Genomic DNA, 26,813 nt, shown 5'->3' with positions numbered 1-26,813 from the left:
CCATTGATTCCTATAAGGACTGTAACTCATGTGTACAACATGTATTCATAGTAGGGCTGTCTGCATTAGGGCTTAAAGGGGCTGGCCACTTTTTGGTTATTGTTGACCAATGTATTTGTGAGATGATTACATGACACTTACTAATATAACCTTTGTTGAAATTCTGCATCATTTTCTATATTTCATAAGGTATAATCCCTTGTTTGCCAAGTGTTTTGTGCTGTCTACACAGAGATCCTGTCCATATGATGGCCACTGATGGAGGATCATGTGACCAGGAAGATCACCTCCATTTAAACACAGGGCAGGTGCAGTGTTTTTGAATGGAGGAGACATCACGTGATTTGTGTGGTCACATGACCCTCCATCAGTGGGGTTATCACACTTTTTTTTCCCACTAAATTAGTGGCCCTCAAGCTTTTGTTGGTCACAAGTCACTGAAATACGACAGATGATATGAAGCCAAACTGAGTAGTAAATCTATCACGGCTGTGTCTCAGTCTCTGTGTTTGCCGTGACACGTTTGCCATGCATGCTGGTTGCCTGGGGCAAAGTGTAGTTTATGCAGCATGTGTGTACACTTCCCTGTCTGGTGCTTGTGGGGTTAACTACCTGGCTGGGTGTGGTCACTAGGTGCATATATTGCCTGTGGCTGGTAGTCTGGGGTTAGTTGTCCTCCAGCCTCTGTTGCTGCTGGTGCTATGCTCCTGTCCTGGGTATTCCATCTGCCCAGTTATTGAGGGCCACCTAGTTAGACATCGGTGTCATCTCGATGTCACCTTCCCTTCCTTTTCCCTATTGTGTGTCTGGTGTGGTATGTACGGGTTGGTGTTGCCTGGGGCCACCATGTATCCTGTCCGCATGGGGGTTCAGGCAGTTTCTGGTGTGCTGGATTCTGTGTTTGTTGTTTGTACTGTGTCCTGTATGGTGTTCGGGTTCCAGTACATATGCATGGATTCCAGTTTGCTGCTCACTGTCATGTCTCTATTTCTAGGCCTGAGGGAGATTCTGGTTTATCCTTCTGGTGGATGAACCGGTCGTCTCTAGTCCTGACACTATAACCAGGGTTCTACAGGGTGTGTTAGGGCCCTAGTTTCCGGTGTATGAACTTCCCTACCATCAAGGCCTGTTAATACTGATAGTTAGCCAGGACTAGCATTAGGGTTGCTCTAAGAGGTGACCAGCTGCCTTTCCTGGGTGTCCTGGCCTAGTTTCTTCTCCCGCTTCCCATCGGTGTTCCACTCCCCACCGTGACAAAATCCTAGTGTTAGCTGCCAATTAAATGGTCTTGACCCTAGTAATGCTAGTGTATAATGCTGTTGACAACTGAAGAGCCACATGTAGGGAGCCCAAGAACCATATCTGGCTCCCACGCCACTGGTTGGGGAATACTGAGAGAAAGTATTCAAAATATCATGTATCCTTGTCTTTGTGCAAACATTTCATCTTACAAATACAATGTAAATATTTTTGCCAGCCAAAGAGTACTACCACAACGTCATCAACAGGAAAACCCAGCACAGAGAAGGTCCCTACCAAAAAAGAAGGAAAAGCGGTACCACCGAAACAGAAATCAGACACCACAGTAAGTCTTAATACCGTCTGTTCTTTAACAGTTTGCCAAACATATTTCTGAGGCTGCACCACTAAGAAATAATAGTAAAAAGCACAGTTAAAGGGGTTGTCTCGCTTCATCAAATTACATTTATTATGTAGAAGAAGTTAATACAAAACACTTACTAATGTATTGTTATTATCCATATTGCTTCCTTTGCTGCATTCATTTTTCCATCACATTATTCACCTTGTTTCCATGGTTATGACCACCATGCAATCAGCAGCAGTGGCCGTGCCTACACACTATAGGCGCCTTTTCCTATAGTCTGCAAGCACAGCCAACACTGTGTATAATGTGATGAAAAAATTAATCCAGCCAGCAAAGGAGGCAATATGGACAATCACTATACATTAGTAAGGGCCTTGTATTAACTTCTTCTACATAGTAAATGCAATTTGCTGAAGTAAGAAAACACCTTTAAAAGCTTTTACGTGACATGTTTGGAAGTATTAAGGTAAATTCACACATGGCAGATTTGTAGCAGAAATGTCACATCTAGAATCAATGAAGTTTAATGGGTTTTGAAGATCTAGACCCTAGTGGCAATTATAGGGGATCACATGCTGGATAAAACATGGAAACACAAGACTACTGCCCTCCCAGCACGTTTTACTGCCGAAGCAGCGTCGTCAGTGAAACATGTCGGGAGGGCAGTAGTGTTGGGTTTCTGTGTTATAGCCAGCATGTGATCCCCTGTAATAGAAACTAATAGGCTGGGGTCAGAGCCTTGCTAATACAAATACCAACTTGTGTGTGCACACAGTATAGGATCAATACATACGAGAAGTACCTCAAGTGGCATAGGGGTCACGTATAGTTTTGATCAGCACTAGTTTGTACTGAATAATTATTTATTTTAAAAATAAATAATAAAGTAGTTGTTAACAGCTTATTAGTGGAAGGCTTCTGGATCTATGAGGGGATGTGCCATCTAAGAGAATCAATCCCTTCCCTAAGCCTGTATTTACCGGGTATATGGAAGATTAACTAGTGACTGGCTTCTAAGGTCCTTTGGGGCCCACTTTGATATCACAGCCTGGGTCGATCGGAGGATACTCTGGTGGTCCAGTCTGATACTGATTAAAATAAGTTGTGGATAAAATATTTTCATACATTGTTCTTACTACCGCTAGACAGCTGACTTTATATTGCATTTTATTAAAGGTGACTTCAGGTGCTGTAGGTAAAGCGGCTGCGGCCTCCTTGGTTGCTACAAGTAAACCTAAAGATGTGGTGAGTACCAAGAATTTCTAATTTTCTAAAAAAAAAGTTATGCGACAGGAGGAATTTTGACTCCCACATCGACTCAAATTTCAGTTACAACTGGCTGGGAGGCTACTTACTTCTGCAGAAACCTTCTGCCAGTGCTCAGGGAAAATAGATATGCAAAGCCTCATCCTTTATCTCTGCCACATCCTCAGTCTTTCATATGCAAGAAATGGATCTCTACTTTGCCTCCTAGATTTCTAATATATGTGGTTTTATACATTTTTTATATGTATTCATTATCCGTCTATTTGGCCACTTTCACACGATCAGTAAAACGAAACTAGAAAAGGAAACTGCAGAGAAAGTCAGATGAAAAGATTTGTGCCTCCTCTGTGTTTTGGACCCACTCATGGTTTTGGCTTTCAAATACTGATGGTGCCGGTGGCACCCTGTTGCTTACAGTGGGGCTGCTGAACCTATCAGGGAGCCGGGACGCCGGACCAATCAGACTCTGTGTCGGTGTCTGTTTTTACCGGCAGCTAGCTGCCTGTGATTGGTATACCTGCCTCACTAGCTAGTTTAGTGTTTACTGACCTTTGCCTGTTTTTTTTTGTCTCTGCTATGACCCCCTGGTATTTGACTCATCTAGTTTGTGACCTTGCCTTTGCCTGCTGACTTTATCTCTGATGTTTTCTCCTGGTCTCCTGTGTATTAGTATCAGATTTTGGATTCTGATCCGGATCTGGTTTGCCTGTCTGGTTTTCACCTCCATTTGTTTTACTACTTTTTACCCATTTTGGTTTAAGCCCCCACACTTAAGCTAAGAAGGGACTGCCGTCCAGCTGTGGGCCGTCACTTAGGACAGATGGTGCAAGTAGGTAGGGACAGTGATGCAGGTGGAGCATGATTCACTGTTCCCTACCCTTTCATGACAACTGATGAAAAATACTTTCCGTGTAAAAGTGGCCTTTAACTAGTAAGATGAGTGGTTTATGTAGCCATCAATTAAAAGCCATTCCTTCTTTAAGTGTACAGAACATGTCACATCCACTTTAAATTTTGGTGTAATCTTTGTCATTGCACATACACAGAGGTTACTTATGAATGATCCCATAAGAAATAGAAGCTAGTCACAACTGGTTGGCTCCAACTTCAGCTCCAAATGGATCACTGGGGCTTGTTACTGTGTCGGAGCCAGTCTACCAGAGGATCCCCTGATGGGCCAGTATTTGCCTGCATAGAATGGTATACACTGGAATGCCTCCTCTTATAACCACCACGTGAAACACAGAACCAGGGCAGTAGTGTCCCAATGGTTATATGCCCTCAGGCTCCAGCAATGCAAATCAGAACTTGCAGGTATAAAAGCAGCACAAATGTTTTAAACACCAGGACTGCATAAAAAAGCCTATAAACATATTAAATAAAGGTTTTATAGATGTACTCTGTATTTTACTATTATGTATTGATTTTAGATGGTAAATTATGTTTCCAATTATTATAGGTCAAAGAGGAAAAGAAAACTATCAGTGTTGCTCAGATTGCGAGTGAACCAGCCACGGTAAATAGCCAGTCTTTCTTGTAATTTTGCGCATCTAGGGTTTTTTTGACTTTTAGGATTTTCGGCTCAGACACATTAGTAAATCTGGGTCTCAGATTTATGAAGGTAAATAGGAGCTGACACATTCTGCTCTTTGCTGCTGAATACAAAAACAATTGCACCACCTAGTGGCCTGTTTGAGATATTTCACAGAAGCAAAAAAATGTACACGGCAGTTGTTTTTTCTACTGGAAAAATCCACCACGGAATCAGTCAGAAATCTGAGGCTTTCCCTTGCATTTCTCCCACAGTTTTGCATGCCACGGATCCACACATGGCTTCAGCCTTTCTCAGTGGGGCTAATCTGCATGTAAACACTGTATGCACAGCACTGTGGAGGCATATTCTGCGTGGATTTCAGCGAGTGGAAATTCACAAACAGAATCTGCCATGTTAACGAGTATGTGAAGGGACTGAGATGATTTCGACACCACAGTGCACCACATGATCACTGGCAGGATGATGGCTATAATACACTCCACAACTGCAGAAATTTGTACTATAGATTATTCCACTTACACTGAATTCTTGGGGTCCATTCACACATCTGTATGTGTTTTGCGGATCCGCAAATTGCAGATCCGCAAAACACGGACACCGGCAATATGCGTTCTGCATTTTGCGGACCGCACAGCGCCGGCACTCTCATAGAAAATGCGTTTTCTTGTCCGCAATTGCGAACAAGAATAGGAAATGTACTATTTTTTGCGGAACGGAAGTGCGGATCCGGAAATGCAGATCCGCAGGTGCGGACAGCACATTCCGGCCCCATTGAAAATGACTGGGTCCGCACCTGTTCCGCAAAATTGCGGAACGGATGCGACCCATTTTGCGGACGTGTGAATGGACCCTTATACTGACGACTTAGCTATTGGATGGGCTGTTTGCAGAAGATGGAGTGCACTGTAACCAGGCACCGCAGTAACCTGCCCCGGACACTATACAGTGTATGAAGCTGTGTGCTGCTGATGCCTGGTTCTGACCCACAGCCACTCCTGCAAACAGCTGATCAGCATTGGTGTCAGGAGTTAGACCCCTGCCAATATGCTTTTTTGATGACCTATCCTAAGCATAGGTCATTGATATTGAAATCCCAGATAATCCTTTTAAATGCTTGAATGCACTTTAATGTTGAATTTCGCATATATTCAAATCAGTTTTAAGGGTATTGATCCAAATGCTTTTTATATTTTTTTAAGGGAGACAAAGATGCCTTGGACTTATTAATTGATTCTCTGGGGGGTCCAGAAGATGTGCCACAGTCTCCAAAATTCACTGGTCCAGAGATCGCTGTATGTGTTTATTCAGATTTTGTATTTGTGCTTCGGTACTATATTAGTTATATGATATAATTTCTTTCTGAGGATAATACTTCATGTTAACCGGTCATTTTTGCACTATTAGGCCTCATGCACACGACCGTTGTGTGCATCCGTGGCCGTTGTGCCGTTTTCAGTTTTTTTTCGCGGACCCATTGACTTTCAATGGGTCCGTGGAAAAATCGGAAAATGCACCGTTTTGCAGCCGAGGCCGTGATCCGTGTATCCTGTCCGTCCAAAAAATATGACCTGTCCTATTTTTTTGACGGACAACGGTTCACGGACCCATTCAAGTCAATGGGTCCGTGAAAGAACACGGATGCACACAAGATTGGCATCCGTGTCCGTGATCCGTGGCCGTAGGTTGCTTTCATACAGACGGATCCGAAGATCCGTCTGCATAAAAGCTTTTTCAGATCTAAGTTTTCACTTCGTGAAAACTCATATCCGACAGTATATTCTAACAGAGGCGTTCCCATGGTGATGGGGACGCTTCTAGTTAGAATACACTACAAACTGTGTACAAGACTGCCCCCTGCTGCCTGGCAGCACCCGATCTCTTACAGGGGGCCGTGATCAGCACAATTAACCCCTTCAGGTGTGGCACCTGAAGGGGTTAATTGTACTATCATATCCCCCTGTAAGAGATCAGGGCTGCCAGGCAGACCCCCCCCCCCCCCCCCTCCCCAGTTTGAATATCATTGGTGGCCAGTGCGGCCCCCCCCCCCCCTCCCTCCCTCCCTCCCTCTATTGTAATAAATCGTTGGTGGCACAGTGTGCGCCCCCCATCAGGCCCCCCCCCTCCCTCCCTCTATTGTAATAAATCATTGGTGGCACAGTGTGCGCCCCCATCAGGCCCCCCCCCTCCCTCCCTCTATTGTAATAAATCGTTGGTGGCACAGTGTGCGCCCCCCATCGCCCCCCCCCCCTCCCTCTATTGTAATAAATCGTTGGTGGCACAGTGTGCGCCCCCCATCGGCCCCCCCCCCCTCCCTCCCTCTATTGTAATAAATCGTTGGTGGCACAGTGTGCACCCCCCATCGGCCCCCCCTCCCTCTATAGCAGTAACAACATTGGTGGCCAGTGTGCGGCCTCCCATCTCCCCCCCTCCCTCCCTCTATTGTAATAAATCGTTGGTGGCACAGTGTGCACCCCCCATCGCCCCCCCCCCTCCCTCTATAGCAGTAACAACATTGGTGGCCAGTGTGCGGCCTCCCATCAACCCCCCCCCCCGATCATTGGTGGCAGCGGAGTTCCGATCGAAGTCCCAGTTTAATCGCTGGGGCTCCGATCGGTAACCATGGCAACCAGGACGCTACTGTAGTCCTGGTTGCCATGGTTACTTAGCAATAGTAGAAGATTCATAGTTACCTGCTTGCTGCTGCGATGTTCGTGTCCGGCCGGGAGCTCCACCTACTGGTAAGTGACAGGTCTGTGCGGCGCATTGCTAAATGAACGGTCACTTACCAGTAGGAGGAGCTCCCGGCCGGTCACACACATCGCAGCAGCAAGCAGGTAAGTATGAATCTTCTACTATTGTACTATTGCTAAGTAACCATGGCAACCAGGGCTGCAGTAGCTTCCTGGTTGCCATGGTTACCGATCGGAGCCCCAGCAATTAAACTGGGACTCCGATCGGAACTACGCTGCCACCAATGATCGGGGGGGGGGGGGGTTGATGGGAGGCCGCACACTGGCCACCAATGTTGTTACTGCTATAGAGGGAGGGGGGGGCGATGGGGGGTGCACACTGTGCCACCAACGATTTATTACAATAGAGGGAGGGAGGGGGGGAGATGGGAGGCCGCACACTGGCCACCAATGTTGTTACTGCTATAGAGGGAGGGGGGGCCGATGGGGGGTGCACACTGTGCCACCAACGATTTATTACAATAGAAGGAGGGAGGGGGGGGGGGCTGCACTGGCCACCAATGATATTCAAACTGGGGAGGGGGGGGGGGCCCCTGCTGCCTGGCAGCCCTGATCTCTTACAGGGGGATATGATAGTACAATTAACCCCTTCAGGTGCGGCACCTGAGGAGTTAATTGTGCTGATCACGGCCCCCTGTAAGAGATCGGGTGCTGCCAGGCAGCAGGGGGCAGTCATGTACACAGTTTGTAGTATTTTCTAACCTGAAGCGTCCCCATCACCATGGGAATGCCTCTGTGTTAGAATATACTGTCGGATCTGAGTTTCACGATGTAGCTCATATCCGACAGTATATTCTAACATAGAGGCGTTCCCATGGTGATGGGGACGCTTCAAGTTAAAATATACCATCGGATTGGAGAAAACTCCAATCCGATGGTATAAAAGAACTCCAGACTTTACATTGAAAGTCAATGGGGACGGATCCGTTTGAAATGGCACCATATTGTGTCAACGTCAAACGGATCCGTCCCCATTGACTTGCATTGTAATTCAGGACGGATCCGTTTTGGCTCCGCACGGCCAGGCGGACACCAAAACGACTTTTTTTTCATGTCCGTGGATCCTCCAAAAATCAAGGAAGACCCATGGACAAAAAAACGGTCACGGACCTACGGACCCCGTTTTTGCGGACCGTGAAAATAAACTGTCGTGTGCATGAGGCCTTAGGCATATGATATGAGGCCTATAAATCACCAATATGGAAGTTCCTCATATATATTAAGCATTCACAAAGAAAAGCCATTTGAGATAACAGTTAAATATTTGATTAGAATGGACACTTCCGTTTTATAAAGGTGTATTTTTTTTTTTTAACTCAATATGTATAGAAAATATTTTTGGGGAATTTTTGGCTTTTTTTCTTATTTTATTTCGACAGTACCATGCCAATGAAAATTAAATTCAAAATACTGTCCTTCTGTGCCAGCCGGCATAGATAAAAAGTTAATATATTGTCACTTTACTGCTGCTGCAAGGAAAAATGTTATCTGCTAGTATATTAGTAGATGTAGAATTGGGATAACAGTATGACGGCTCTATTGTTCTTTTGATAGGCCTAGATGAAGGTGGCCACAAGTGAGCATTGTATTTATTAGTGTAAAGTGTGATGTTCTAATTGAGTCACTCATCCCCTTCCCTCTCTGGTCAGAGTGAATGGTCTGACCGAGGAAGTCAAGCGAGGCTCTTTGCCTTGCTAAAAGTCTAAACAAAGGAGCAAGTTAAGAGCCAGGATAGGAAGTAAAATACATGGAGAAAAAAATTACATAGAATATTCACATATAGCCTATTAAAGTGGTAATAAAATTTTATGGCAGTGTCCCTTTAACCTAGTAGACTAGTCCAAACTGAAAGTAAACCATGGAAAGTCTGGTGACTATTGACCGCATGGAGCTTGTTTGCTATGAGCACACAGAAATGGGACGGGTTTATCTTACAGCTTATAGAATATAATGCAGCAAAACAGACCAGTCTATAATAAAGAAGCCTGTGTCACATCACTTGTAAAGAAATCACATGTTCAAATCCATTTCTTCTTTAAGGACACCCCAGCCATCTCAGAGTATCTGGAAGAGCTGGGAAAGAGAGACAGCACGATTCCTCCAGAATACCGGCACCTTCTGGACGTAAGTTCTGGTTGTGGTGGAGTGCTTGTGGCCGCAATATATGTAAAGTATTTTCAACACAGAAATATGGTTGTCTTTATTATAGGGTAAAGGAGAAAAACCAGCACCACCACCACCTCCAAAGGAAGCCGAAAAGGTAAATATCTGTTGGCTAACTAATTGGGTAAACTTAGGGTTATTACTGGAAAATGTTGGGGTAATGGGGTGATGTTGAAGCAGAATAAATCAGTAGAGGTTCACAAACTGAGGTACGACAGAGTGAAAACCATAGACTACTTCTTCCATCCAGACACATCTCTGCACACACACTATTCTCAGTGCTTCATGTAGTACTGAAGTGGCCTACTGTAGTTGAATATGGCGGTCACCTAGGGATCTGCGGCATGCACCCTGGATGACCAGTGCTAGTGACGTCACTGTCAGGCACTCTCTCCCTCCTGAGGCACACATGAATATGCATCTACAGCACTTCCCTTCCCCTTTACTGTATGGGATGTCTCTTTCAAAGCTTATTAGTGCGCAGCAGTATTTGCAGATAGCTGCAGCCTGGAAGCCACGTTGACCGGCAGCCTCATTGTGCAGCACTTAGTGGGAGATAGTGTAGTACGGGTGAACGGTGCTCGGATGCAATGACTGTGTATTATTGTGTGATATTATAAGAAACATTGATAATTTAACTTTTCTTGTGTTTCTGAAGAGCTTGGGAGACGATGATCTTGTTGCAGCATTTTCTTCTGATTTTGTCACCTGTCAGTCACCACCCGAAGAGAAGAAACCTAAGCTAGAAGAGGTATATAGACAAAGTGGCTCATTTGTCTGATATCCACCACTGGCTAATGCGTGAAGCAGAGCAATGGACCCAAAGCCTATACGAAGTCACACTGAGTATACTATGAAGCTGTAGCCACTTTTGTAAAGCCTCATATTACTGAGCTATGCTACCTCTATAATATAGCATCTGGGGGACCTTCTCACTATGTTTTTCTGTGCCAAACAGAAGGAGCGACATAAAGTGGTACAGAAGGGCCCCATGACCTATGGTGTGAGCTGTAATATGGCCCTATACTATTTAGAGCAGTAGTCCCCAACAAGTGGCTCGGGAGCCACATGTGGCTCGCGACCCCATGCTGTGTGGCTCGCCATCACAGTCCTGAGTTAAGACCATATGTACTGGCAATTGACATTGTTGCAGACCTATCCTAGATTACCACCAATTGGTGCCAATTTAGATGGTATAATGCTAGTGTCAGTAAATGTTTGCAATTTCATGTTTTTTGTTTTTCCACATTCAAAATTTTCTCAGTTTTTTTAATTGGCTGTTGCTACCAACCATCAATGAAAGTTGAATGTAGATCACACAGCATACAAAAGGTTAGAGACATCAGATTTAGAGGTTGCATACACAATAGGCAAAGGATTGTGGTGTACATATTCAATATTGACTTTTACACCTCCTTATATACCTAGAGGCTCCACAATTCTAACTACCATTAGATATTATCATTTTATTTGTCTTTCTTTTTTTTTTTTTTAGGTTTGTTTGTTCATATTTTCTTCATAATCAGACTCATTCTGGATAATTATGCTGAAATGTGTAATTGTTGCCCATCAGCAAGCAAGAAAGCACCGCATATTTCACTTTATAAGACGCACCCCAGATTTTAAAGGAGGAAAATAAGATTTTTTTTTTTCATCAGACCTCATATCAGATCCTCAGATCAGACCCCCATATACAATTCTCAGATCAGACCCCCATATCAGAGCCTCAGATCATACCCCCATATCAAATCCTCAGATCTGACCCCCCCCCCCCCAAGACATTACATCAGACCCCCGTATCAGGACATTACATCAGACCTTCATATTAGACCCTCATCAGATGCCAATGAGAACTTCTTTAGACCTCATATCAGTCCTCCATTTCAGACCCCCATCAGACCTCAGATCAGACCCTAAAATAAAAAAAAACTTCTCTTAACTCCCTTGCGCCGAGGCTCCACTCCAGATCCGGCTGTCTATTTGGAAGTCGCGCTCCTGTCTTCTCTGGCCGGCGCTGCACAGTCACCTGACTGCGTGCAGTGTCGGGTCATAGTGCGCGCACTACGTCCTGACGCTGTATGCTGTCAGGACAGTGTGCACGCGGGCCCAAGAAGGAAGACCAGGGAGGGGTGAGTACAGGAAGCGCTCACAGTGTTTCACTCCCCTTTCCCGGCACCTAATATATACTAGGGAGTGCTTCCATAATTGAAGCGCTCACTAGTATTCGCTTTATAAGACGCACAGCCATTTCCCCCCCCCCCCACACTTTTGGGGGCGAAAAGTGCGTCTTATAAAGCGAAAAATACGGTAGTTCTTTTTATGCAGACATCCTTTTTAGTATTCAGTTCCTCTTGTACTGTTAGGCGAACTCAGGGGACTAATTTTAATTATCTTGAAGTTGCAGAAAAAACACGCAAAACCAACATCATCAGCTCCAGCTGCTCCCACGCAGCCCAGTTCTCAGGTAAGCATATGGGATAAATGTACACAAGGTTTCTCCATTCACATCCTCTCCTTTCTAGAAGGAACACTTTCAAATAACAATATTGCTGTTTTCCAACAGCCTCAGTCAGGATGGGTGTGGGGTTATCAACCTTCACCAACTGGCTGCAACATAACCTGCTGCAGTGAATATTGGCCAGGTTTTATGCACATGTTGACTGATTTAGATATTTATTTTCATTGGTCAGGAGCTGCCTATTTTCTGTCAGCAATAATATCCATGAGGATAGCTAACAGCCAGTGTTTGGTTAATCAAGTGAACTAATCTGCTAATAATATTGCTTCTACATATTCTATGATAAAGCCTATATTTGTATATTTACACAATGATAAATGTATTTCCCCATGAGGCCGTACAGGGCGTATGATTCAGGGATTCAGAGAGAATATCTGAGTCATGTACTCAAGCCCTGCCCTAATCATAGCAATTTTGCTGAAGTGTTCCTTTTAGCTTGCATGCTATTAGAACATGCTTACAATAGATCATCTATGAAAAGCATTGTACCTAATGCCACCTAAACATGCTAAAATATCCATATTAATGTGCATTATTAACCTTATTTTTATTTATTTAACGCACTTATAAAGCGCTGCCATATTCTGCAGTGCTTTACAGACATTAGCATTAAGCTGTCCCCAATGGGGCTCACAATCTACGGTAAGTTCCCTGTGTTTCCCATACAAACTCCATGCAGATGTTGTCCTTGGTCAGATTGGAACCTAGGACCCCCAGCGCTGCAAGGCACCAGTATTAGTGCTGCCCATATTGGCATGTACGTTGTTCTCATCTATACACTGAGTGATTAGTGAGGCATTACAGCCATTTCATTGCACAGCAATATTCTCCAGCACAAACCTCTCACAGTTAAAGGCTATGTACATCTTCAGAGACAATTTTTGTTTACAATTGAATGTTACTAATTTTTGGCTAAAACTCATGTTTTCAATTGGCCTTTATTCAAAATATTGAGCTCTTCTGTCACAAAGAGTTAAGTGGTTTTCTAGCTGTGTGACTGGTACTTTCACTTTGTGCCCTCATCTAATAAACCTTATCTCTAAACTACTTAGAGGTCATAAACGCTTATTTAAGCCACATTCATATTAGTAAGATAAGAACTGAACTATGAGTGTTCAGGGGGTCAGAGAGAAGGAGTCCGTCTGCTCCTGGTCTGACGGAAAAGTCAGAAAATCCAAAGGGTCAGCGCTGTACAATTTTTTTTATTTTTTATAAAGACCAATTAAAAAATTATTTCTAGCTCAAAATAAGTACAATGCAATAATAATAATAAAAAATATGCCCTGAGGGTGTTACATAGCCTTTAATTTTTCAACATGAATCCACAGCCTGTCTGAATCATATAGAAGAAATAAGAGAAAATAGTTGCATTCAGCTGACTGCAAAAAAAAAAAAAGAATTCTTCCTCCACAACAGATATCTGTGGTAGATAAGTGCATAGTTATAACGTACTAATATACGTCACTCACCGGTTCCTTTCTTTTTCCTGCGTAAATTCTGCCCCAAAAATCCTTTTTCATCATCTGTTGCAGTCCCTAAACTTCTCATCCCCCAACCCATTGCCAATTGAATGTCATCTTTGTCTCCAAGGTCTCCGAATCCGACTTTAAAACTAGTGTGGACGGCTCTAGCATTGAACGCTCGCCCCCAGTACGGTCACATGGTATATGATTGGCACACAGTAGGGAACTCTTTTTACAGCTTGAAGCAGATGCAGTTGAACCAGCGCAGGTATAACATATATTACCGCATGGTACTGTCTGTGAACATGTGATCGTAGCGCGGGCGAGCATTCAACGCTAGAGCCACCCACGCTAGTTTAAAAATCGTCTTCAGAGTCCTTGGAGACGAAGGCGAATTTGACGGTGGATGGCGAGTTTAGAGTCTGCAACCGATGATTAAAAGGATATTTGGGATGAATTAGCGCAAGGCAAAGAAAGGAACAGGTGAATGAAATCTATTAGTAAGTTATATGCACTTACACAGTATCAGACTAAAAAAGTGTAGTTACTCTTATGGCCATGCATAGCTTGAAAAAATACTCACCAGCAGTGTGTGTATGTATGTGTATATATATATATTCCAGTGATCACAAAATTAAGAGTTAATTTCTAACTCCTGAATCTTCTGACAAATACAAACCCAATGTCATTGTTTCTCTCCTGTGTAATTGGCACATAATGAGCTACACCAGTCACTGCACCGCATGTGACTGGCACAGGGCTCTTTCTCTTACCGCCAACACTAATCTGATGGTATTTTGTTTTTGCAAGGCCATGTCTGAAGATGCTTTAGATGAACTGCTGGGCACCCTGGAAAGCCCCCCTACATCTGAACCAGAGTTACCCCAGGTTTCTGGCCCAGAAGTAACAGTAAGACACCGTGCTTTATCTTTTTGTCCATTATACATGTGTGCAGTGTAATGCAGGTTACAGTATGTATTCTAGAGCTTGGATTATTCAGTATGTTTTTACCAGAAATGTACATGCAGCATTCTCTTACTGCCTATTAGGCTGTTTTCAAGCGAACATATCTGTTTTACGGTCTGGAAATCGGGGATGCACAAAATACTGTGCATCCTGCACTTTTCTGTGGGCCCCATTGTAAAAATGCCTATTGTCTGCAAAACAGAAAAGAATAGGACATGTCCTAGAATTTAGATGACATCCGTAAGGTGTCTGCATTTTTTGCTGCCCCCATAGAATATGGATCAGACACGGACCAAAAACAGTGATGTGAATGTAGCCTTAGACAGTGACCCTGCGACGACATGATGCTTGCTGTATCTCTGGCCACCTTTATTGCGTGATATCTTGTGACAATTAGCCTGGCTTTCCGTACATTAAATAGAATAAGACTTGGAAGACTCTTAAAGGGGTGGCATATATTGGTTAACAGCAAAATAAGTTACAGCCAGTACCAAGCCGCGGCTACAAAACCATATACAATTTCAGGGTATTGTGTTGTAAAGTATAATCTTGGAAATAGGGGGAGGGGTAGATTTGTAAGACTCCACACTGTAAATAGAGTATACATGAGTTAGGAAGGATTAGTAACTAGATTAGTAAAAAGGACTTTAAGGACTGTCTTGAAATAGTAGAAAATATTGATACACATGCCCTGAACCCGTTAAGGACCTGCGCCGTACATGTACTGCGGGCTGATCAGGCGAGTGCAGGAGCTGCACCTGCCCGATCAGCGGCACGGACCCGGCAGTCACTGACAGCCGGGCCCCTGCTGCATACGCCGGCATCGGTGAAAGCACTGATGCCGGCCTGTAAACCCCTTGTATGCCGCGGTCAAAACTGACTGCGGCATGCAGTGGGTTCGCGGAGGGTACGGGTGTCCTCAGCTTCCCCATCGGGTCCCCTCGCTGCAGTGGCGGGGACCCGATGGCAGAGAAGGAAAGCCCGATACATTCCATAGGCATCGGAGCGTACCTTCTACGGAAGCCTCTGAGATCCAGCCCTTAGGTTGGGTCTCGCAGGCAGGCTGTCACCATAAAAGCTGACAGACAATGCATTAAAATACAGGTAGTATTGTAATGCATTGCAAAGGGGATCAGACCCCAGAAGTTGAAGTCCCAGAGTGGGACAAAAAAAAAAAAAAAAAAAAAAGTTTTTCATAAAGGAAAAAAATTAAAAATAATTCCAAAAATAAAACACATACAATTGTGAAAAAAAAGAAAACCAGACATATTGGGTATTGCCGGATCCGTAACGACCGGTGCTACAAAAATATCACATGATCCACCCCCTCACCTGTGCACCGTAGAAAAAATAAAATAAAAACTGTGCTAAAACAATCTATTTTTTTTTTTTTTTTGTCACCTTCCATCACAAAAAGTGAAATACCAAGCAATCAAAAAGTCATACGCACCCCAAAAGAGCTGGCAGGGGTCACAACCAGAGGATACCAAGAGCAGCATCCAGAGAAGACTGGGTTACAACATGAAATGGAATGCACAGCATAGGGAGGTAGTCACTGAGATGGAAACTGAGTCTGGTAATGGGTAGCAGAACTCAGACTGGTGCGAAGGAAACACAGGAACTAGGACCAGAGACACAGGTATTGAGGACAAGGTCTCCACATTAGAGACGGCACCGCAGCGGACTCAGAACCACAGAAGGGTTTAACCATTGCTTTGCTGGTATAGCAGGATGCAGCTTAGTAATGAAGACTGAAGTACAGAGTAAGAGCAGACTGCAGTAGACCATCCCACCAGCAGAGGAGGGGTCAGCATCAGCGCCGACACCACAGTTCAGGACATTCCTATTATTTGGTTGATTTTAATCAATGTATTAAAAGTTAACTTGCAGAAGTGTCGCAGGCAAGTCATGTCGCACATAGCCACAGTCTAAGCATATACTAGGGATTACATATAGTATTACTGGTGCTCTGCATTGGCAACCAGCCTGAGATCTGCCACCCATTACTAGACTCAGTTTCCACCTTGGTGACTACCGCCCTATGCTGTGTCGCCCATCTCATGTCGTAACCCAGCCTTCTCTGGATGCTGTAGCAAGTCCCATTTACTGTCAATGGAGAGTGACTACAAGAGGCCATCTCATTATGATCAGAGTATGTGCATTGTACATGTTGGTTATGCTAATGCATTTCAGATAATAAGATACTCGCAGTCACACCAGTGTTCTCTTGTCCTTATCAACAGGAAACCATTGCATCCACTTACCTCGAGGAACTTGGTAAGAGGGATCACACAATCCCCCCAGCGTACAGACACTTGCTAGATGTGAGTATACACGGCATTAATTATATGTTTTCTATACGTAATGTCATAATAATCATAAAAGGGGGTTGTGCAATTCGTCCAGACTGGTAAATGAAAGATGACTTACCTGTTTCCTGGTGCTGGCTCCTTCTCCTGCAGGCCTACAAGGCTCCACTGGGCTCCCTCGATGTCAACATCCGGCTTGACATCGCTGCAGCAGTGACCTGCTCCCCTTAAGTCATAACAAACGGTCACATGACACATAGGGATCTGGTTTCCACCACGGCCAGTGATTGGCTGCAGCGATGTCAAACCGGATGTTGACGCCTATGGAGCCCAGCAGAGCATCGTATGCCTGCAGAAGGAGTGGTGAGCTGGTGCCAGAAAGCAAGTAAGTTATTTTTCGGCTTTGAAGGCCCCCCCATTTTTTCACAACCTCTTTTAGTATTTTATGAAGATCGTTGTTGCTATTTTGAGGGAGCTTTGTTGAGGTCGTTATATTCATGAATATCTGCATGCTGTCATTGTATCCATTCAAAGACTGAAAACTTTTTCAAACCAAACACTGAGGGGAACATTTATCAAATATGCTTTGTCAGTTTTGTGGTGCCCTTTGGTCATTTCGCGACATTTGATGATCCTTGCCAATTTTAGGCTGGTTTCACATCACCATTCCTTTTTCTGTTCTTCTGATCCGTAAGAAGAACAGGGGGAAAAAAACAGGATCCCGTAGAAAAACTAATCCTGTTGCATCCGTTATACACATTTGGCATCCGTTTTAGCCATCTCCGTCTAAGATCTGTTTTTTTCAGATGGAAAATAAGTACCGCATGCAGAATGTCAAATGGAATTGGCTCAAACGGATGCCAAATGTGGATCCGTTTTTGGTTTTTTTTCTACAGTTTTTCTGACGGATCAGAAGAATAGAAAAAGAAACGGTGATGTGAAACCAGACTTAGAAGTGGAGCCGAAAGTAGGTCAGGACATCAGATAAGAACACCTTTTGGTTTATTTATGATATGTGGCTTTGTAAAAGCTGCATCTCCAGGCAACCCCCTGGTGTACTTTTACAGACGTAAGCGTACACCACACTGCACTTGCGCGAAAAATATTATTGTGTGCCATTTCATAAATTTGGCGCAACCTCGCAAAGAAAAGGCAGTCTTAAAACTGACACTAAAACCACCACAAATGATGAATTCCCACCTTAGTTGTCTGACTCTGCACCAGAATTTTGCTGCTAAACTACAACCTTTATTAGATGATGTGAGATAATTGTACAAGTGGACCCAGGGCCGGCCTTTGGGGTGTACGGGCTGTGCGGCCGCACAGGGCGCCATAGCAACAGGGGCGCTGGGCGGCCGACAGCTCGCAATGTATATGCGGCAGGCGAGGCTGCACTTGTGTTCTACCTCGGGGCGCCCCCTCCATCTCCCCCTCCCCTGTCTGACCTGATTCCTCCTCCCCTGTGTCTGACCTGATTCCTCCTCCCCTATGTCTGACCTGCCTGCTGCCCCCGTCGCTGCCAATAAGAAGAGAGACGGGAGGAGGAGGGGAGGGGCTGTGGCCACTGTGCCACCAACGTTTCTTATAAAGTTATACAAATACAGGAGGCGGGTGCCGGAATCAAATAGCCGGCACCCGACCTCTGTGACAGGGAGCTGCGATCAGCGGCAGTTGAGTTAACCCTTCAGGTGCGGTACCTGAGGGGTTAACTGCCGCTGATCGCAGCTCCCTGTCACAGAGGTCGGGTGCCGGCTATTTGATTCCGGCACCCGCCTCCTGTATTTGTATAACTTTATAAGAAACGTTGGTGGCACAGTGCGCCCCCCTCCCCCCCCCCCCCCCAACACCCCAGTATAAGAAACGTTGGTGGCACAGTGCGCCCCCCCAACACCCCAGTATAAGAAACGTTGGTGGCACAGTGCGGCCCCCTCCCCCCCAACACCCCAGTATAAGAAACGTTGGTGGCACAGTGGGAAGTGCCAATGAGGGTTAAAAAATAATAAAAAAAATTAACTCACCTCCTCCAGTTGATCGCGTAGCTGCCGGTCTCCTGTTCTTTCTTCAGGACCTGTGGTGACGTCACGGAGCTCATCACATGGTCCATTACCATGGTGATGGATCATGTGATGGATCATGTGATGAGAACAGTGATGTCACCACAGGTCCTTTGATAGGTCATGAAGAAAGAACAGGAAACGATCAATTGGAGGAGGTGAGTTAATTATTTTTTTTATTTTTTAACCCTCATTGGCACTGCCCACTGCACCACCAATGTTTTTTATATGGGGGGGGGCGCACTGCGCCACCAATGTTTATCATACTGGGGTGTTGGGGGGGCGCACTGCGCCACCAATGTTTGTTATATTGGGGGGGCCCACGGCGCCACCAATGTTTATTATACTGGGGTATTGGGGGGGGGGCGCACTATGGGCCAGTGCACAGGTGCGGTGATCGGATGGATGTTCTCAGCTGGACACCGGCCAACACTGCGCATGCGCTGGGAGCCTCACCAGCGGTTAGGGTAGGGAAAAAGCACTGGCCCGTACGTAATTTTTCCCTTCCCTAACCGCTGGCGAGGCTCCCGGTGCATGCGCAGTGTCGGCCGGTGTCCAGCTGAGAACATCCATCCGATCACTGTGCCTGCACACTGGCCCATAGTTTTTCCCTACCCTAACCGCCGGCGAGGCTCCCGGCGCATGTGCACTCTGCTGTGAAATTTCCCTAACCTGTCGTTGTGCGCCTGCACGGCGCTGCACACCTCCTCACGTCATGTCCGGTGCGACCGGAAGTGACGAAGGTAGGGAAATCTCACGAAGTAGGGAAGTATAACATTACACCGGCCTTTGGGGTGTGCGGGCTGGTAACTACTTGGTTGGATAGTCAGCCAGCCTATGCCATGATGCCAGCAACAAGCAGTGTTTTTTTTTTTTTTTTTTTTTTTTTTTTTTGGGGGGGGGGGGGGGCGCCACAAGGTTAGCTCGCACAGGGCGCCTGAACACCTAAGGCCGGCCCTGAGTGGACCCATCATCGCTCCAGACTTGCGTAATTGTATTTACCATAATAAAGCATTTCTGGGACATCTTTTGTTCTATCTCTGCATTCGGTAATTTCTCTGCTATTCCTCCTAGAATGTTATCAATATGTCAACAGACGCCTAAGGCCACCTGCACACAGGTGCGAGTGAACGCACATAAGATCGGATTTATGTGCATTTCTGCAGCGTATTCGCACCAAAATCCGCAATGTCTAACATTGGTTTTTGTTGTGGATTTGATGCGGCTTTGCCACAGATCTCACCGTTCCATTGAAAGGGTGAAATCCGCAGCTAAAACCGCAAACATAATTGACCTGCTGTTTATTTAGAAATCTGTGCGGCAAGTCAGTTTCCGCACGTAAAAAAATCCACAAAGCGTACATGAGATTTGTGTAATCTCATACTCTTTTCTGGTACTGTAATACACAGTATTTTTTTCCGCACGGAAAAACTGCGTATTCCGCAACGTGTGTGAGTGGCCAGTTGGGTGTGTGTCTGTACACACTGACGGTGTCCAGTCTTTTCTGAACAGTGCCAGGAGGTGTAAGGACACACCCCTATTACAAGGAGAATGGTTTCACCCAGTTGTCAATGAATTCATAATTTTCTAGGAAGAATAATAGAGGAATGACACAAGGCAGTTATAGGAAAACATGCTGTAGAAATGCTGTTTTATGGGGAATACTAATATTTCCTAAGGCTAGGGCTACATAACGACAATAAGCAGCACAACAAAAAGGGTACAACTACACTGCGACATTTATGTTGCAGCAATGCCTAACAATTTTTTTTGTAATGATAGTGGATGGTGTCGCACTGCGTGACTTTTCTGCGACACATGTCACCATGTAGCCCTAGCCTAAATTAGACAAGTTTTTGACGGGTGGCTCAGTGGTTAGCACTGGTACCTTGCAGAGCTGGGGTCCTGGGTTCAAGTACGACCAAGGACAACATCTGCATGGAGTTTGTATGTTCTCCCTGTGTTTACGTGGCTTTCCTCCGGGTACTCCGGTTTCCTCCCACACTCCAAAGGCATACTGATATGGTACTTAGATTGTGAGCCCCATTGGGGACAGCTTGATGCTACTGTCTGTAGAGCGCTGTGGAATAAGTCAGTGCTATATAAGTGCATATAATAATACAATTTGATGCAGGATGTGTGCGAGTGACAAGATTGGTAAATCTTTCACTGATACAGTGTAACAGGCTGTGAGCAGCAAGGCAGAAGAGTTTTTAATGTTTCCATGAAAGAAAACAGATACTTTGAAAATACAAACATTATTTTTAAAATAGTATTTTTTGTCATAGTCTGTAAATATATTTCCTAGGGGAAGGACGACGGTAAACCTGTGCCACCTCCAGCTGAACAACCACCGGTAAGGCATCTTCTACAGCAGGCGTGCTCAACTTGCGGCCCTCCAGCTGTTGCAAAACTACAACTCCCAGCATGCCCGAACAGCTTACAGCAGGGCATGGTGGGAGTTGTAGTTTTACAACAGCTGGAGGGCCGCAGGTTGAGCATGCCTGTTTTGCAGCATTCTCATAAGTAATCACTCAGATCAATATTCCCTTATCAGTAGAATTGCTGTCTTTACAAGTATGAGAATCCAACAATGTAACAGTGTGGGATCCCCAAACATGAACTCTTACAGTATCTCCTAGTTCATACATCCCCCACGTCCCAGTAGTTATGTTACATAGGCTGTTTATGTGCGGAACATTTATGAAAAGAGTCAATTTTTGGTAAATAATTGAGATAAAAAGAAATTGTACCAAGCAAAGCTATGAAATAAGAACAGCTTTTTATATGGCACCAACTCTTTATGATCAGGGGAAGCACAAGAAAAACTGCTTTTATCAAAACTAATTATAATTTTCTTTCCAATGTCTTATTATTTTGACTTTGCAGCCAATGAGCGACACCAGTTTAGTTGATGAATTCTCAAAGGATTTTGAAAGCTGCATCTCTCCTGCTGCCAAAACAGCTCCAGCTTTTCAACCTAAGGTGTGTGGGTATAAACATATTATACATAATGCATCCCTCCAACATCTCGCTCACCATTTGTGGGGCATTAAGCCCTGCTACCGTCCACTAAGGAACCTAGACATGAATTCCGAGTTATGCTTTGTGGGACAATCTGGTGAAAAACCCTGGAAGTATGCATAGTAGGTTTATTAAACTGTACCTGGTATTGTTAAAGGCCCCCGTAAATATAAAAATGACTTCATTAATATAAAGTGCAAGGGGTTAGTACTCAGTTACTCTCATTATGGCTCATGCACACGAACGTAGCGGTCCACAACGCCATAGCGGTCCACAAAATAGCCGTGTGGCTGCCGTTTACGGATGTGGGTTCATTCACTTGATTCAGTCCGCACTGCAAAAAAATGTTCTGTATTTTGCGGCGCAGATGCACAGACTTATATCCCACAGAAGCGCTCTGCAGTGCTTCCATGGGCTTCCCCTCCATGCCTCCGCTCCGTATATTGCAGATTGCGGACCTAGTCAAGTGAATGAATACAGCTGGTGCCTGTATATTGAGGACCCACTGTTTGTGGATGAACCCTAAGGCCTCTTGCACACGACAGTGTCCCCTGTGGCCGTATTGCGGCCCGCATACGGCAGGTCTGCAATACACGGGACACTGGCCGCGTGCATTCCGCATCACGGATGCGTACCCATTCACTTAAATGGGTCCGCAAATCCGGAGTTGCGGTGCGGAACGGAAGCACGGAACAGAAGCACTACAGAGTGCTTTCGTGGGGTTCCGTTCCGTGCTTCCGTTCCGCAAAAAGATAGGACAAGTTCTATCTTTTTGCGGAACAGACGGACCGCGTACCCTATTCACATACACACACACACACACGGGCTTGAATGGGGTCAGGATCCGCATGCAAATTGCGGATCTGCAAAGCACTACGGCCGTCTGAATGGGCCCTAAGGCCTCTTTCACACAAACGTGTGCGCTCCGTGGCCGTATTGTGGACTACATTTGCAGATCTGCAATACACGGGCGGCGTTCCGTGGGCATTCCGCATCACAGATGCGGACCCGTTTACTTAAATGGGTCTGCAAATCTGGAGATGTGGAATGGTGCGGAAATGGAAATCACTAGTAATGAGCGAATCGACTTTGGATGAAACATCCGAAGTCGATTCGCATAAAACTTTGTTTCAGTACTGTATTAGAATGTATTGGCTCCGATGATCCGAAGGTATTACTTTGCGAAGTCCCGCGAGACTTCGCATTATAACTTCAGAAACTGATTTCTACTGTAAGAAACCATTTCCCGAACTCTGGTTTGGTTCGAACGTACCACTTGGAACCGAACCAGAGTTCGAGAAATGTTTTTTTACAGTAGAAATCAATTTCTGAAGTTATTATGTGAAGTCCGCGAGACTTCTCAAAGGAATAACTTCGGCTCATCTGAGCCAATACATTCTAAAATACTGTACGGAGCGCTCAGTTTTATGCAAATCGACTTCGAATGTTTTATCTGAAGTCGAGTCGCTCATCCCTAGAAATCACTGACCAAAACACTGACATGTGAATGAGGCATTAGGCCCCTTTCACACGAGCGAGTTTTCCGCGCGGGTGCAATGCGTGATGTGAACGCATAGCACCCACACTGAATCCTGACCCATTCATTTCAATGGGGCTGTGCACATGAGCGTTTTTTTTCACGCATCAGTTCTGCGTTGCGTGAAAATCGCAGCATGTTCTATATTCAGCATTTTTCACGCAGCCCTGGCCCCATAGAAGTGAATAGGGCTGCAGTGAAAAACGCATTACATCTGGAAGCAAGTGCAGGTGCGATGCGTTTTTCACTGATGGTTGCTAGGAGATGTTTGTAAACCTTCAGTTTTTTATCACGCAAGTGAAAAACGCATCAAAACGCATTGCACACGCATGGAAAAACTGAACGCAATCGCAGACAAAACTGACTGAACTTGCTTGCAAAATGGTGTGAGTTTCACTGAACGCACCCTGAACGCATCCGGACCTAATTCGTCACGCTCATGTGGAAGAGGCCTTAGGCTGGTTTCACACGGGCGTTGCGGATTGGGGCCGGATGCGTTCAGGGTGCGTTCAGTGAAACTCGCACTATTTTGCAAGCAAGTTCAGTCAGTTTTGTCTGCGATTGCGTTCAGTAGTTCAGTTTTTTCCGTGCGGGTGCAATACGTTTTGATACATTTTTCATGCGCGTGATAAAAAACTGAAGGTTTACAAACATCTTCTAGCAACCATCAGTGAAAAACGCAATGCACCCGCACTTGCTTGCGGATGCAATGCGTTTTTCAAGCAGCCCAATTCACTTCTATGGGGCCAGGGCTGCGTGAAAAACGCAGAATATAGAACATGTTGCGATTTTCACACAACGCAGAACTGATGCGTGAAAAACAACGCTCATGTACACAGACCCATTGAAATTAATGGGTCAGGATTCAGTGCGGGTGCTATGCGTTCACGTCATGCATTGCACCCGTGCGGAAAACTCGCTTGTGTGAAAGGGGCCTTAGTCTAAAACAGGGATGCTCAACCTGCGGCCCTCCAGCTGTTGCAAAACTACAATTCCCAGCATGCCCTAATAGCTGTAGGCTGTCAAGGCATTCTGGGAGTTGTAGTTTTGCAACAGCTGGAGGGCCGCAGGTTGAGGATCTCTGGTCTAAAACATCAAAATAGTCGAACAAGGCGCAAAAGCCTCCAAAACAGGCGCAATTTCAGTAGAAAATGCGACTAATAGAATTAGACTGTCTATAACAGCATTTTTTCAATTAATATTAGGCACAAACACTATAGTAAATGTCCCCCATTGTGCCTAGTATTTAATTATGATAAGCAGGCTGCACAGCTACTTTTAATTTTTTCCTTCCCAGGATGTTCTCAGATATTCTGAGAACATTTCATATGCATTTTTTTCTGTTTCTTTAAACTCCTCTTTGATTCTTTTAAGGACGCTGCACAAGATAAGCAAGCAAAGTCCGATGTTGTAGTCCCATCCACAGGGTCTTCAGTTCAAACATCCACCGCACCCTCTGTAAGTACGCTCCAGACCAGATTGTTCTCTGTGCATGTATTACGTGTAGGTTTTCTGTTCAGAAATAGCTGAAAGGGGCTATGCCGACATTAAATGTTAATATTAGTATATTTCAGCATGAAAAACTAGTCACTTTTGTGATTTACTTTCTGTTCCAAAAATTGTGAATTTGTGAGATATCGCACTGTAAATAAAGTAGCACACTATGGCACACTCCATATTTGTGCGTAGATTTGAGTGTCGGAGATGCAACTAATGTATTAAGAGGGATCTTCCTCTTAATAAATTAGGCGTATTTTACTCCAGCGCAGGGAAATGAAGACTGGCCTATGGGAATACCAGTTTTAATAAATCTCCTTAATTGTCTTTACTTCATTAGAATTGTGCTTAATCTGTATAGTACTGTGCACAGATCTACCTACTGAGGTGGTCGCACATGCTCAGTGCCATCTTTCAGCTGTCAGCAACCATGTCTAGTGTTGGAAGCCGTGACAGTTAGGCCTCATGCACACGAACCGCATATGCGGATCCGCAATAAACGGACACCGTTCCATGTGCATTCCGCATCATGGATGTGGACCCATTCACTTGAATAGGTCCGCAAAGCCGGGGGGATGCGGTGCGGAACGGAAGCACGGAACTGAAGCACTAGGGAGTGCCTCTGTGGGGTTCTGTTCCGTACTTCCATTCTGCAAAAAGATAGAACATGTCCTATCTTTTTGCGGAACGAACGAATGCAGACCTATTCAAGTTGAATGGGTCTGGATTCATCCCAGTGGTTGCACAGAGGTTGCCTGTGGGGGACCACAAATTGCTCTCCCCACAGACAGATAGTAAATTAGCCCCTACAGACAGATAGTTGCAGGAGAAAGGACATACCCCCTGATCTGTGATAGGGAGAGCTGCAGCAAAAAGTATGTGTCCACCTGAGAAAGGCCATGCCCCCTGAACTACCAGGCAGAAGAGTCTAGTAGAGCAACTGTAATAATGAATGGGGAGAACGCTGGATCCATGTGAGGTACAGGACTGGTTCTAGCTTTGTTAGACGTGTGCCGGACGGGCCTGTATTGTGGCCCGCAAAAAGCGAGTCTGCAGTTTATGGGCACTTGAATGGGTGAGGAATAGAGGCACGGAACCCCATGGAAGTACTGCATGTTCTATTTTTTTGCAGTACAGTTGGATGACGGACCCATTCAAGTTGAATAGATCTGGATCCGTCTGCGGCAGCCGCACGGATGTGCCTGTGCATTGGGGACAGCAATTTGCAGTCCCCAATGCAGGGGATGGGCACACGTTCATGTGCATGAGCCCTTAGAAAGAGATAGTCATGTACTGTATGATGTTTGAGATTTTTGAGGTTATTGCTGTAGATCTGGAGTAGAACACTTGTGTGGCCACCATTTTCTGCATGTTCTCCTTGTGGCTGTTGTCAGTAATCTGCTTGGGTGTATAAATGCCAACACCATGTCAGACCGGGCATACAATGTACAAGGGTAGACATTTACTATTATGCTGACTTTTCAACATCATTGTGATTATATTGTTGTTCATATTATATCAGCATTATTATTTCGTACTTGATACACATCTGAATAAAGTTCTGAGAATCTCAATACGGTTGTATGGTCGATGGCCACAAGGTTTGGGGGCGCTGGATGAAACGCTCAGGGACTAAGCCACAAATCTCACCCTTCCATTGAAAAAGGTGAAATCTACACAAAAAACTGCAAGAACAATTGAAATGCTGCATATTTCAACCTCTGCACAGCAGGTCAATTTCCTCACCTAAGGAAAAAACATATGGGGTAATTTTATCAAACTGGTGTAAAGTAGAACTGGCTTAGTTGCCCCCTAGCAACCAATCAGATCCCACCTTTCCTTTTCCAATGAAGCTGTCAAAAATGAAAGGTGGAATCTGATAGGTTGCTATGGGCAACTAAGCCAGTTCTACTTTACACCAGTTTGATAAATTACCCCAAAAGTGTACATGAGATTTATTTAATCTCATACATTTTGCAGATACTGTATTACGCTGTGTTTTGTGTGAAATCCGCATTGTGTGCAGGCACCCTTAGGCCTAGTTCACATTTCAGTTATTTCCATCAGTTAGGCCTAGTCCACACTTCAGTGATTTCCATCAATGA

General features: G+C 45.0%; 1 protein-coding gene across 8 annotated transcripts in view; it reads left to right on the top strand.

The window, feature by feature from the left end:
• The window catches only part of CAST (calpastatin), a 189,116-nt gene that overhangs the window by 121,134 nt on the left and 41,169 nt on the right, over positions 1-26,813 (top strand). For 7 of the 8 annotated variants that reach the window (XM_044275982.1, XM_044275983.1, XM_044275986.1 and 4 more), the window contains 13 exons: positions 1,478-1,585; positions 2,783-2,851; positions 4,332-4,388; positions 5,627-5,719; positions 9,218-9,301; positions 9,387-9,437; positions 9,999-10,091; positions 11,739-11,804; positions 14,132-14,230; positions 16,531-16,611; positions 20,959-21,006; positions 21,540-21,635; positions 24,586-24,669. In XM_044275982.1, the coding sequence (XP_044131917.1) occupies positions 1,478-1,585; positions 2,783-2,851; positions 4,332-4,388; positions 5,627-5,719; positions 9,218-9,301; positions 9,387-9,437; positions 9,999-10,091; positions 11,739-11,804; positions 14,132-14,230; positions 16,531-16,611; positions 20,959-21,006; positions 21,540-21,635; positions 24,586-24,669 (1,029 nt within the window). The remainder of the gene's footprint in view (positions 1-1,477; positions 1,586-2,782; positions 2,852-4,331; positions 4,389-5,626; positions 5,720-9,217; positions 9,302-9,386; positions 9,438-9,998; positions 10,092-11,738; positions 11,805-14,131; positions 14,231-16,530; positions 16,612-20,958; positions 21,007-21,539; positions 21,636-24,585; positions 24,670-26,813) is intronic. The other variant, XM_044275987.1, reaches the window with a different exon arrangement.

Source organism: Bufo gargarizans, chromosome 1 (assembly GCF_014858855.1).
Source record: "Bufo gargarizans isolate SCDJY-AF-19 chromosome 1, ASM1485885v1, whole genome shotgun sequence".
NCBI lineage: Eukaryota > Metazoa > Chordata > Amphibia > Anura > Bufonidae > Bufo > Bufo gargarizans.
The sequence above is the reverse complement of the archived record's forward strand: the minus strand, read 5'-3'. Positions and strand labels throughout refer to the sequence as shown.